Below are 14,059 nucleotides of genomic sequence, written 5' to 3' on the forward strand. Positions count from 1 at the left end.
AAATACAGACACACTCATGCATGCTTATATGTGTACAGGAAACCACTAAGAGGTTACCTAAGATACTGAAACAGAAGTTACCTCTGGAGAGTGGGAATGAAGCATTGGTAAAGCTGGGAAACTTTTATTTTCCTTCTTGTACCATTGTGCATTATTTGGATATTTTAAGCAAGCAAATATCACTCCTTAAAAGTAACTTCTCTGGCCACACACAGTGGCTCACACCCAGCATTCTGGCAGGCCAAATGGGAGGACTGCTTGAGGCCAGGAGTTTGAGACCATCCTGGGTATAGGGAGTCCTTGTCTCTACAAAAAGAAAATAAAAACAAATACAATTTTTAAATAAATTTTTTAATGTATTAATTTCCTATTGCTGCTCTTATAAATTAGCCACAAACTGAGTAACTTAATCCACATAAGCTTATTATCTTTTAGTTTGGGAGGTCAAGAGGGCTGCATTCCTTCAGGAAGCTCTCAGGGAGAATCTGTTCCCTTCTTTGTTCAGCTCCTAGAGGCTGCCTACATTCATTGGCCTGTGGCCACTTCCCTCATTTTCAAAACCAGCCGCAGAGCATCTTCTCTCCTCCCTGACCTCTTTCTTCTGGCCTTACATCTTCTTTAACTCTGATCCTTCTGCTTTTCTCTCATAAGGACTCTTGTGATTGTACTGAGCCCACCCATAATGCATGCTAATCTCCCCATCGCAAAACTCTTAACTTAATCACACCTGCAAAGTCCATTCGCCATGCAAGGTAACATATTTATAGGTTCGGGGAATTAGGACATGGATGTCTTTGGTGAGGCCATTGTTCAACCTATCACAGATGAGTATCAAAGCAATTTAGCCACACATTAAAAAAAAAATCAAATGTGCAAAAGGGCTTATCATAAGAAGCAGTGGTCTCAGAGGGACCACTTTTAATGCCTTAACTGTTTCTGGTTTTAGTTCTTTTGATGAATAGCTCAAGATCTCAAGTAATGTTCCTACATTTTTTTTCATTTACCAATTTTCTAAAAATTTGCTGAGTACATGAGGACGGACTTAGCTTGTTGCCCCATTTCCCTTTCCTGTCTCAAAATATTATGTAATATAATATTTTTGATTTCTCTATTGGTATGTTTGTAATTTTAGATAATATATTCACGCATATTTTGTGCTCTATCAACTATACCTATGTGATTTCCCTTTACTCACTCTGTGACCTTGATGGGTCTCTCTGAGACCGTTTTCACATCTGAAAAAATCACACATGTACAGTAGTCTCACTAGCTGGCTGTCCATCAAACTATTTCTCTTTCCATGCAGACACATGGTTGAACTGCATTTCCTAGCACCCCTTGCAATTAATTGTCCGCTATGCGACTAAGTTCTGACAAAGCCATAAACATCACCTGTATGATCCCCCCTTCCCCCCTACCCCGGCTCCCCATTGACCAGCTGGATGTCAATATGTTGACACCCAAGGTGACTTGGGATAAATGTATTGAAGATGGCAGAGCCTCCAGCAGCAGCCTTGGTCCCTGAATGATTGTATGGGGCAGAGCTTCTCCCATCCCCAACTCCAGCATTTGAACTTTACAAGAGCAGAAATAAACCTGTCACAGTCATTAAGACTTGGGGATTTAAACATTAAACAGGAGCTAGTATTGGTTTTAATTGGCACAGAAAATATAGTAACCCACAGGACTGTTGAATACATTTAAGTATATTAAGGTTTGTAAGTTGCTGAATCTACAGTAAATGCTCAACAAATGGAAGATATTAGTAGTAGTAACACACTCCCTGGACATCAGGCTTCTCCCCTGCTTTCCCTCCGAGAGGCTTTCTAGTTTGCCCTGCTCAGTTAACTCTTCCTTTCCCTCAGCAAGAAAATATGTGCCTAACACCGTAAATAACCAAATAATCTCTCCTTCTTCAGAATTCAGCTCCATAGTTCAATTGGCAACTGATCATGTGGTATTTTGAAGTGCCATTTAAATATTTTGCTATCTAACTTCTCCTAGTTTTATGTCTAACCTCCCTAAGTAGATTATAATTGCCTTGAAGGCAGGAAATAGATATTACATGTCTTTGTATCACCCACGGCTCAATGCAGTACTGAGTTGGGCACTTAATATGTATCCAGTGATTTGATTTCAAGTCTCCTGTCACTTAACCTAGTGCTCCAATCTTTCCCCAGTTATGGGCCGCCCTAGGCCTTTATCATATAGCTCCTTCAATTTATAGCCAGCTGTTAATTATCTCCAGATCGTTGCTGCTTCGCTTCTGTGCATGCTCAGAAGTCCCCACGTTTCATTTTAATTTCTCCTGTTCAGATCGCAGAGCCGCCCGCAAAGGATATCTCTCCCTGTTCTCACTGCTGATGGTTCTAAGCTGTCCACTGGGGCTTCGAAAGGTACTTGGGAGGTAAATGAGCCATGAAATGTTAGCTCAGGAGGGCGGAAACACAGGGCAGCGTGAAGTAAGAGAGGACCTTGAGGGTCTACATTTCACCGGGTGATCAAGGGCCAAAGGGAAGGGAGTCCCTGGCAGGTTGAGGTGACCTTTGCTATAGTTAACATTTTGGTGAGTTTACCTAACAATTTCCCATTTCTGAAGAGCCTGGGCATGGTTGAGGTCTTGCAGAGAATGAGTAGAGAGTGGGGTGGTTTCAACTGAAATAGTCCCCGTCGATCTAACACTCCAGTATTTGTAATTACTTCTCACTGTGGATTCAGTTGTGGTACCCCCAAAGAAGATATGCCGGCCAGGAGCAGTGGCTCATGCCTGTAATCCCAGCAGTTTGGGAGGCCGAGGCAAGTGGATCATTTGAGGTCAGGAGTTTGAGACCAGCTAGTCAACATTGTGAAATCTCATCTCTTCTAAAAATATAAAAATTAGCAGGGCATGGTGGTGGGTACCTGGAATCCAAGCTACTCCAGAGGCTGAGGCAGAAGAATTGCTTGAACCCGGGAGGCGGAGTTTGCAGTGAGCTGAGATCAAACCAGTCTGGTTTGCACTCCAGCCTGGGTGACAGAGCAAGACTCTCAATAAATAAATAAACAAATAAATAAATAAATAAAATAAAGCCGAACCTTTAAGCCCCAGAACTCAAAACGTGAACTTATTTGGAATAGGCTCTTGACAGAGGTAATCAAAATAACATCATTAAGGTGGGCGCTAATCCAATATGACTTGTGTCGTTACAAAAAGGGAAAATGTGGACTCAGACAAGCTACACACAGAGGGGAGATGTTGTGAAGACAACTATGAGATGCTGGAGGCAGAGACTGGCCTGATGCAGCTTCCACCCTACGGATGCGTGAGGCTGCTGGAAGCTAATAGGAGGCAAGGAAGGATTCCACCCAGTCTCAAAGGGAGCATGGCCTGTGGGCACCTTGATTTCTGACTTCTAGCCTTCAGGACTGGGAGACAATCCATTTTTGTTGTTTTAAGTAACCCAGTTTGTGGGGATAGGGGCGCAGTTAAGAAAGGGTCTCACTCTGTCGACCAGCAGGCTGCAATACACTGGTGCAATCATGACTCACAGCAGCCTCAACCTCCTGCATTCAAGTGGTCCTCCCACCTCAGCCTCCCGAGTAGCTGGGACTACAGGCATGTACCACCACATGTAGCTAATTTTTTAGTGTATTGTAGAGATAGTATCTTCCTGTATTGCCCAGGCTGGTCTCAAATTCCTGATCTCAAGCTATCCTCCTACCTCAGCCTCCCAAAGTGCTGAAATTACAGGCGTGAGCTACTGTGCCTGGTCTAGTTTGTGGTTTTTTTTTTTTTTTTGAGACGGAGTTTCACTGTTGTTACCCAGACTGGAGTGTAATGACAGGATCTCAGCTCACCGAAACCTACGCCTCCTGGGTTCAAGCAATTCTCCTGCCTCAGCCTCCTGAGTAGGGGGACTACAGGCACGCACCACCATGCCCAGCTAATTTTTGTATTTTTAGTAGAGACAGGGTTTCACCTTGTTGACCAGGATGGTCTCAATCTCTTGACCTTGTGATCCACCCACCTCGGCCTCCCAAAGTGCTGGGATTATAGGCGTTAGCCACCATGCCCGGCCTACTTTGTGGTAATTTTTATGGAAGCCCAAGAAAACGAATACACTTACTTTCCCTTTATCCATGCTTCCTTTCCCATATTCACAAAAGGGCACCTAATGTCAACATCTCAAGAACGGGAGGGTTTTAGCTGAAATAAAGATTGAAGTTAGCCATGCAGAATTCAGCTTCTCACTGAGTTTCCAAAATAACCGCAGCTGTTCCAAGTATCCTTTTGAGAGGAAAACCTTTAAAAGTGTTCCCCGGGAGATGGGTTCCCAGGTTGCCAAGCCCTTTTTTTGAAGGAATGTTCCAGACTAAGCTCCCTTGGGACTTTTCCTGCACCTGTATGAGTCTCAGATGTGCTGAAGCAGAATATCAGATGGTAATGGCCGATGATGTTTGGTGCCCAACGGTCCGGAGAAATTCTTTTTGTTTCCACTAGAACATTCAGTTTCCCCAATCTGTGTGCCCTTGGGAGTGGGGAGAGAAAATCCGTTCATTCCACAAATATTTATTGAGCCATCACTGTACGCCAAGTGCTGTCATTGTGCTTGGATTTTATCAGTAAACAAAACAGACCCAAAAAATGCCCAGCTTTGTAAACCCTACATTCTAGTGTGGGAAGAGACAGGCAATAAATGAGAACAAAAGTTAATTAGACAGTAGGTTAAGAAATAATAATGGTTATGGGAGAAAATAGAACAGGGTTATAATCCAATCTTTATCCATTTTGTTCCTCAAATAGTCCTAACTTCGTCATTAGAAATGACTTCAGAATGGCCCCTACATCCTTTGGCTATGGCCCTGTATTAATCTGTTTTCACACTGCTATGAACAACTGCCCCAAACTGGATAATTTATAAAGGAAAGAGGTTTAATTGCTCAGTTTGGCATGGCTGGGGAAGCCTCCAGAAACTTACAATCATGGCAGAAGGCAAAGAGGAAGCAAGACACCTCTTCACAAGGTGGCAGGAAGGGGAAGTGCTGAGCGAAGCAGGAAGCGCTCCTTATAAAACCGTCTTGTCTTGTGAGAACTCACTCACTATCATGAGAACAGCATGGGGGAAACTGCCCCCATAATTCAATTCCCTCCACCTGGTCTCTCCCTTGACGCATGGGGATTATGGGGATCACAATTCAAGATGAGATTTGAGTGGGGACACAAAGCCTAACCGTATCAGGCCCCATGATTTTCTGAGCACCTCCTCATTCTAGCGTCATATTTGCCAGTTGTATCTTTTACTTCCCCTGCCCAAGACTTGCAATCTCCAAGGAGCTCTAGTCCTTTTTATTGGAAAATGGTATTTGGAAACCAAGATCTGTGTATACCAATGAGCATACACATACAGCCATATTTATTTCTGTATTTTTGCATCTGTATATATGTTTAAAACCATAGGTTCATACTGATATTTCTGATCCTCAGCCAACACCACACAGGGTTCATTCTAGCCCTTTCCTTATTTCTAACTTTTTTCTGAACAAGGAGAACCCTGGTTCTCATCCACAATCTGCTTTCCTTTTTGTTCAATCCTAGTACACACATAGACTAAACAGAGCACAATATTCACATGCAATTCTTTTTATCTTGAGCCTTACAGTATTCAGTCAAAATGATGTCCTCCAGAGTTGCTTAGGTTAGTTCTTTTATTCCTCACACCCTTCAGTGGGATTGTCTCATTCATTTGTGACACAGGTTCATTCACTATAGCTTATATGCCATTTGGGGTTCCTCCACATATCCCAGTTGGTTTTGATGATGTGTTTGTTTACTGGGTATGTGAAACATTACTACGGTTCTGACAGTCAAGGCTGTACAAAAGTGTACTCACTGGCATTTGGTATTACATTTTTTCTTTTTAAATTTTAGCCATCCTAATAGGAGTGTAATGGTATCTCATTGTGGCTTTAATCTACATTATCCTACGGGCTAATTATGTTGAGCATATTTGGTGAGTTATCTAATCAAGTCTTTTACACATTGTCTCATTGGATTATTTATCTTAATGTTCACTCTAGAGAGATTTTGTGTGCACGCGCGCGTGTGCATGCACAAGCACATATATATTCCAATACAAGTTTTTTGTCAGATACATGAATTGGCAAATGTTTTCTCCCAGTTTGTCGCTTGCCATTTCATTCCCTTAATAAGGCCTTTCACAGACTACATGTTTTTTATTTTGATAAAGTTCAACTTATTATTTTTCTTTCATGGCTTGTGCTTTTGGTGTGATATCTAAGAAATCTTTACCAAAACCTAGGTTTTCTTTTGCGTTTTCTTCTAAAAGTTTTATAGTTTTGCATTTTATATTTAGCTCATGATCCATTTTGAGTTAATTTTTGCGTAAGTGTACAGTTGGGGTGAAGGTTTACTTTTTTGACCTATGGATGTCCAATTGTGCCACCAATATTTGTCAAGAGCACTATTCTTTCTCTGTGGAGTTGCCTTTGAAACTTTTTCAAGAATCAGTTGCCCATTCTTGCGTGGATCTATTTCTGGACTCTCTCCTCTGTTACCTGGATTTGTGAGTCTGTTCCTCCTATGCCTGTCTTCATTTACAAAATATCCTGCAGGAACTTTGATAGGAATTATATGAAACACAGAAATAAGTTTGAGAGGACTGTCATCTTTGCTGTGTTGGTCATCCACTCTGTGAAATGCAGCTTGTCTCTCTTTTTATTTGGGTCTTTGATCTCCCAGCATGTTACAGTTTGCAGCATACAGATGTTGCATATGTCTTGTTAGGTTTATACCTAAGCACTGCATCTTTTGGAGCTATTATACATGGCACTGCATTATCAATTTCAGTTTCCAATTGTTCATTGCTAGGTTACAGAAATACGACTGATTTTTATGTGTCAACCTCTCACCATCTGACTATAATTTGTGATTCTCTTACTATACTACTAGATTCCATTTATTAATATTTTATAGAACAGTTTTGCTTCAATATTCATAAACTTAGCCTGTGAAATTCTTTCTGCTATCTTGTCAGGTTTGCATATTTGTAGCTTCATAAAAACAACAAGGCAGTTTGTCTTATTTCTCTCTATGCTCTGGAAGTTTGATGAGCTTTGGAATTACCTTATTGAAAGAAACTAGGAAGTCCTCTTGGAAGGCTTCCTCAACTAATTCCAGAGTTACCAATTTGTTTAGGTTTTCTATTTCTTCTTGAGTCAATTTTGGTAATTTGCATTTTGTAAGCTTACTTTGGTTTTAAATCAAGTTACTTTTCAACAGGACCAACATTGATTGTGGTAAACACGTTTTTATAATTCTTTTTCTCACCTCTTTTCTGTATAATATCATGCAATAGTTAAAAAGTGGAACTATGTATGCTGACATAGAAAGATCTACAAGACATAATTTTTAAAAAGCACATTGCAGAAAAATAGAGAATCCATTTTTTAACAGAAAAATCTTATTTTGAAATTAGAACTCGAATTTTTATACGAAATTGATGTAAAGGACTCTGAAATGTACCCACGAATAACTACGTGATAGCAGTACCATCTTTAGACAGAAGTCAGGAGGATCCCTGCCTTGGGCTCTGATTTTGAAGAAACCCGCTCCAGTTTCCCTCTAGATGCACCATATCCCACAGGGGATATGCCAGAGGAACATGCCCATCTAGAGCCACCACCCTCCTCCCAGAACAGGCTTCATGCGCCTGGAACCCTAGAATTCCTTTCCAGGGCCTTTGAGGGGCTCACCCTAGGTATGTCCTCTTGAGGATGGAGCGTACCACTATCATGACCACTGCTAGGCCCAACCAATAAGTAATAGGTGGCTGTTTGAGGAGGGTGTAGAGGAATCTGAATGTGAGTCTCCATACACATGTGCATAAGGAGGCCTTTGTGATGCAGACAGAGCTGGGCATGGGAAGAAAAGGGAGGCCTTACTGCCACATTCTGGCAAGGAACTAGTGGAGAGTCAAGATATTCTAAATCCAAATCTGACTTTCCACGTCATTATAAAGGCACATTTGTCCAGATAGGAGGACAGAACATTTTTATTCAACTGCTCGTCAGTTCGGTTTACAGAAACCTTCCCAGCCTCTATTTGATTACCCCACCAATGTTACAAGCACACCTTGTTCATCACTTACTTCCAGGAAGAGGCTGGGACTTGAGGGGAAACAGGAGAAAAGGGGTGTTATGGGTTGAATTATGTACCCCCAAATTCAATGTCAAATCCGTAGAACCCAGTACCTCCAAATGTGATTGTATTTGGAGTTATGGCCTTTAGAGGGGTGATTAAGTTAAAATGGGGCCACGAGGGTAGGTCCGAATGCAATCTCGGTTCACTCCAACCCCTGCCTCCCTCCAAACGCGCTGGGATTACAGGCATGAGCCACCACGCCTGGACATGATGTTCTTAAAAAAGGAAATCTGGGCACACACAGAAACATCAGGGCACTTGTGTACAGAGGTACAGTCTTGTGAAGAGGCAGCAAGAGAGTGGCCATCCACAAACCAAGGCGAGAGGCCTCAGAAAAAGCCCAACCTGTCAAGCTCTTATCAGAGACCTCAAGGCTCTAGGACTCTGAGAATACACATTTCCCTTTTTAAGCCACCCAGCTGGTATTTTGTTAGGTAAGTCCTAGCGAACTAATACAGAGGACTTAAGCTTTTTGCTCTATTCTTTCTTAGTTGACTTTTGTTTCTTATGCACATATATCCATGCATTATTTATTGTAATTAAGAAATAACATTTGCCCAGTTCGGTGGCTCACGCCTGTAATCACAACACTTTGGGAGGTCAAGGCGGGCAGATCATGAGGTCAAGACATCAAGATCATCCTGGCCAACATGGTGAAACCCCATCTCTATTAAAAATACGAAAATCAGCCGGCCGGGGTGGCATGCACCCCGAGTACTTCCTGAGTATTCCCAGCTACTTGGGAGGCTGAGGCAGGAGAATTGCTTGAACTGAAAGGCAGAGGTTGCAGTGAGCAGAGATAACACCATTGCACTCCAGCCTAGGCAACAAGAGCTACACTCTGCCTCAAAAAAAAAAAAAAAAAAAAAGGCAGTGGCTCATGCCTGTAATCTCAGCATTTTGGGAGGCCAAGGCGGAAGGATCAACTGAGGTTGGGAGTTCAAGACCAGCCTAACCAACATAGAGAAACCCCACTCCTACTAAAAATACAAAATTAGCTGGGTATGGTGGCATATACCTGTAATCCCAGCTCCTCGGGAGGCTGAGGAAGGAGAACTGCTGGAACCCAGGTGGCATAGGTTGCAGTGAGCCTAGATGGTACCACTGCAGCACTCCAGCCTGGGTGATAGCAAGACTCGATCTAAAAAAAAATAAAATAAAATAAAATAAAATGTATATATATATATATATATATATACACACACACACACACATGTGGTGAGGAGAGAACACAGTGCCTCCAAATCATAACACAAGGATAGAGAGATGCTGCCAGTCCTATCTCACAAGGGTGACTCTGTGTGGCCTTCAGGTGAGCAGCAACCAGGCTTTACAGGTTTAATGATGTTCTTTTTCACTTCCTCTGCAACATCAGGGAGTTTATCAAGTTGTATATAAATACGGTATTCTCACCGTGCGAGGTATCTCATGCCTGTAGTCCCAGCACTTTCAGAGGCCAAGGTGGTGGATCATTTGAACCCAGGAGTCTAAGAACAGCCTGGCCAACATAGTGAGATCCCATCTCTACAAAATAATTTAAAGTTTTTTTAACTTAAAAATTTAAAAATTATAGTATTTTAAAAGTTTCCTTGCTTTTCCTATAGTGTTTTACATTTCACTTTCTCCTTTCCATTTTGTTCCTTTTATTCTGTCTCCTGATCCTGTAACAAATTTGTAAGCACCAGTATTTCTTTTTTTGGAGACGGAGTTTCGCTGTTGTTACCCAAACTGGAGTGCAATGGCATGATCTCAGCTGACCACAACCTCCGCCTCCTAGGTTCAAACAATTCTCCTGCCTCAGCCTCCTGAGTAGCTGAAACTACAGGCAAACACCACCATGCCAAGCTAATTTTTGTATTTTTAGTAGAGACGAGGTTTCACCTTGTTGACCAGGATGGTCTCGATCTCTTGACCTCATGATCCACCCACCTCGGCCTCCCAAAGTGCTGGGATTATAGGTGTGAGCCACCGCGGCTAGCCCATAAGCACCAGTATTTCTAATGTCCAGGAGGTACTTTATGACTCCACTTTTCCTTGAACAAGACCTTATTAACTCTTTTGTTGTAACTCTTACCTCCTCCTCCCAGTGTGTCTTTTACAAAAATATCTATTTTTTAAATTATTTAATCTTTTCTTTTTTTTGAAACCAGTCTCCCTCTGTTGCCCAGGCTAGAGTGTAACGTTGCGATCTCAGTTCCACCTCCCAGGTTCAAGTGATTCTCCTGACTCAGCTTCCCAAGTGGCTGGGATTACAGGCACCTGCCACCATGCCCAGCTAATTTTGTATTTCTGGTAGAGACAGGGTTTCATGGTTCTGGCCAGGCTGGTCTTGAACTCCCAACCTCAGGTGATCCACCTGCCTCGGCCTCTCAAAGTGCTGGGATTAAAAGCATGAGCCACCGTGCCCAGCCAAAAATTATTTACTCTAATAAAAAAAAAAAAAAAAAAAAGGCTAGAGGGCTTAAATTTCTCTGATACTTGACCATGCAGAAAGTTGATTTTTGATATGGGTACAAGTCAGAGTGCACCCTACCCCAATTTTTCAAGTTAATTCCAAAGTCCCTTTACAAAAGAGAAATTCGAGGCTAGGTGTTTGTTAATTATCTTCCCTTCACCTCCTTATCTACAGAAGTCAGGATTAGCCCAGAGGACTCTTCTATTTATTTTAACTAGCTATTATGGTGTGAAAACATTCCATGTGCCTATCAGTCAGATTTCACCAGGTTATGCTGCAGAACAAAGAACCCCAAGATCTTAGCACCTTCCCACCACCATGGCCTATTTCTCACTCACATTACACATCAGCTGTAGCTCTTCCCCAGGCCCTCGTCATCCTGAGATTCAGACTGCAGGAGCAACTGTTATCTGGAACATTGACATTATCATGGCAGAGGGAAAAGAGAAGTGGCAGAACCATCCTCTTGCTCTGAAAGTTTCTGTTCTGGAGTGCCACAGGCCACTCCCACTCATCTTGCATTGGCTAAAGTAAATCCCATGGCTGCACCTAATGTCAATGTCATGGGAAATAGAATCCTCCAGCAAGGATGACTTGTAGGGAGAGCCTGCTAGGAAGGACTGAGATGGAGTGGCTGCAAATGTTTTGAACAAATAATGCAGTCTACCAGAAGAACAAATAAGCAATTTACTCTATATATATTAACTTATTTCATTTAGTAACTTAAATGTCCCTTGCATGTGTTTTTATTATGAAATACTACAGACATCCAGAAAAATGCATAAAACATTCCTATATACTATAATGAATATAACTCAAAGGGCTGGCCCATATTAAGTTGACCACAAAGGTTTTTTTTTCTTTTTTGAGACAAAGTCTTGCTGTTACCCAGGGCAGAGTGCAGTGGTGCAATCTCAGCTCACTGCAACCTCTGCCTCCCGAGTTCAAGCAATTCTCCTGCCTCAGCCTACTAAGTAGCTGGGATTCCAGGTGAGTGCAACCATGCCCGGCTAATTTCTGTATTTTTAGTAGAAACAGGGTTTCTCCATGTTGACCAGGCTGGTCTCAAACTCCTGACCTTAGGTAATCTGCCTGGCTTGGCCTCCCAAAGTCCTGGGACTACAAGGGTAAGCCACCACACTTGGTTGAACACACCTTTTTATGTACAGAGGACAGAACTCATTTTCCACAAAGTGCCAAAGGATCATTACAATGATTCAAAAGGTTTGTGAGTCCAAATGAGTTATTGTCTAGAGAATCTCAGCCATCCTTCTGGCCGCAGAACCTTGGCTCTGTGTATCAGAGTTGCAGATGAGCTTCCTGATGAATGTGATGGGCTGGCAGCTACTCAACCTGGCCATGGACTGCTTCTTCCCAGCATACACCAGTGAAAAGCAATGCCTGTTCATCTCACATGCATCATTTCCCTCAAGCTGTTCCTCAGGATTTGAGCTTGGCCCGTGTCTTCCCAGGGCAATGATATGAAGGAATTCACAAACATGTTAACAGAGGGCAGACACCAAAACCAAATGCTATATGATGCCACTTATGTAACACTCAAAAATTGGCAAAACTATCTACGTCATTAAAAGTCAGTAAGCAGTTTCCTTTGTATAAGTGCTGACTGAATGGGTAATTGAGGGGGTGCTTCCGGGGTGTGAATAATATCATTTCTTGATCTGGGTGGTTACATGTTTGTGTCCAACTTCTGAAAATTCTTTGAGATGTACAACATATGACTGTCCATTTTTGTACAGGTGTTAGATATCAAACTTTAAAAAAACATATTGGGTAAAAAGTGCTCAGAAATATTTTTTTTTATAATCATGACTTGCCTGTCATCTAAGAAAGTCAATGTGTGTAAACTATGAAAAGTGATTTTTGGCTGGACGTAGTACCTTCTATCTATAATCCCAGCACTTTGGGTGGCTGAGGTGAGAGGCTGGCTTGAGCCCAAGAGTTCGAGGCTGCAGTGAGCTATGACTGTACCGCTACACTCCAGCCTGGGCAACAGAGTGAGATTGTCACACACACACACAAAAAAGATTTCACATAATTTCTGTTTATTGGCTAAAGTGATCTCATGACAATCATACCCAGATGAGTCTTTGCACTAGACACAGTTCTATCAGTGGGAATTAAATTCAACTGCAGGGAACCAAAAATAAATAAAAGTGCCCCAGTCAAGACAGAGATTGTTTTTTTTAATGAGGAATAGGAAGAAAGGCAGATCAGAGTTAACAGGGGAGCACCAGTGGGACATCACATATCCAGTCTCCTAGCTTCTCTCTCCACCATCCTGAGAATGTCGCCTTCTTCCTCATGCTCCCGAGGGATGCTGTTGTCCAGTAAAAAAAAAAAAAAGAGAGAAGATCAAAGTGCAAAATGGACAAATTAGACAAGTTTAATCCCTTTTCAAGGGTTTTTCCAGGAGCCCACCTTTTCCTGATTCAGGTGTGGTCACTCAGCAGCCTCCTACTATGCAGGCAGCTACTCCAGGATGCCGATCCTGCAGTGCACAGCAGCCAGCAGCACCACAAGGCCAGCAACTTTCCCCAGTGTCCCCGCCTTTGGAAATTTTGTAGCAGAGTGCCTCCAGTAAGAAACCTCTCTGTGAATGACTTTCTCTCATTCTCTCATGCCATAGAGGACAGTTTTCTTGCAAGTTCCAGAGAACAGATTTCTAGCAGATTCTACCAGCAAAGACCACATGGCTTCTCTGCCATCCAGGGAACCACAGCTGTGCCCTCTGCAACAAAGTCTGGATCTCAGCCTTGCAAGAATGAAGGTAGGGAGTTGAGGGGGGAACTTTACCTTAGCCCTAAGAATGGTGGCTGCTCTTTGTTTTATTATTTTGTTTTTTAGACAGGGGCTCTCTCTCTGTCACCTAGGCTGGAATGCAATAGCACAGTCTTGGCTCACTGCAACCTCTACCTGCTGGGCTCAAGCGATCCTCCCACCTCAGCCTCCCAGGTAGCTTGGACTACAGGCACATACCATCCCCAGCTAATTTTAGTTTTTGTAGAAATGTGGTCTTGCTATGTTTCCCAGGCTGGTCTGGAACTCCTGGGCTTGAGTGATTCTTCTGCTTCGGCTCCTAAAGTGCTGGGATTACAGGCATGAGCCACTGTGCCAGGCCTACTACTACTTTAATAGTTCTTGGTTTGCTCTTCAGAAAACTGGGGAGTGTTCTCTTTACCTTGAGGAGTGATCATCTCTGGCTTAGGAATTGAAAAGTGAATCTCTGTTTTTTTTTCCAAAACCACAATTACTTTTTCATCACAAAGTGAATTCCAACTCCTGGGAGGTCATGGGGCATCCAGAAAAGTCACCATGAAGTGATAAAAAGATAGCAGTGGTGAAAGGCCCGATTCCCAGGAGGAAAGAGGCGGTATCAAGTGCTC

At 42.5% G+C, this 14,059-nt stretch overlaps 1 protein-coding gene across 25 annotated transcripts in view; it reads right to left on the reverse strand.

The window, feature by feature from the left end:
* The window catches only part of LOC100390360 (isoleucine--tRNA ligase, cytoplasmic), a 71,996-nt gene that overhangs the window by 24,750 nt on the left and 33,187 nt on the right, over positions 1 to 14,059 (reverse strand). For 12 of the 25 annotated variants that reach the window (XR_013535171.1, XR_013535172.1, XM_078371630.1 and 9 more), the window contains one exon: positions 12,702 to 12,993. The exons of 3 other annotated variants lie outside the window; for them this stretch is intronic. Coding sequence is in view for 10 of the 22 variants with exons in the window: in XM_078371630.1 (XP_078227756.1) it covers positions 12,893 to 12,993 (101 nt within the window). In the remaining 12 variants the exon portion in view is untranslated. Of the gene's footprint in view, positions 1 to 81; positions 307 to 2,901; positions 3,007 to 4,106; positions 4,509 to 12,701; positions 12,994 to 13,094; positions 13,405 to 14,059 lie in introns of those variants that run through there. 10 more of the 25 variants (XR_013535161.1, XR_013535163.1, XR_013535162.1 and 7 more) reach the window with 5 other exon arrangements.

The sequence above is a fragment of the Callithrix jacchus genome, chromosome 5, assembly GCF_049354715.1.
Source record: "Callithrix jacchus isolate 240 chromosome 5, calJac240_pri, whole genome shotgun sequence".
Taxonomy (NCBI): Eukaryota; Metazoa; Chordata; class Mammalia; order Primates; family Cebidae; genus Callithrix; species Callithrix jacchus.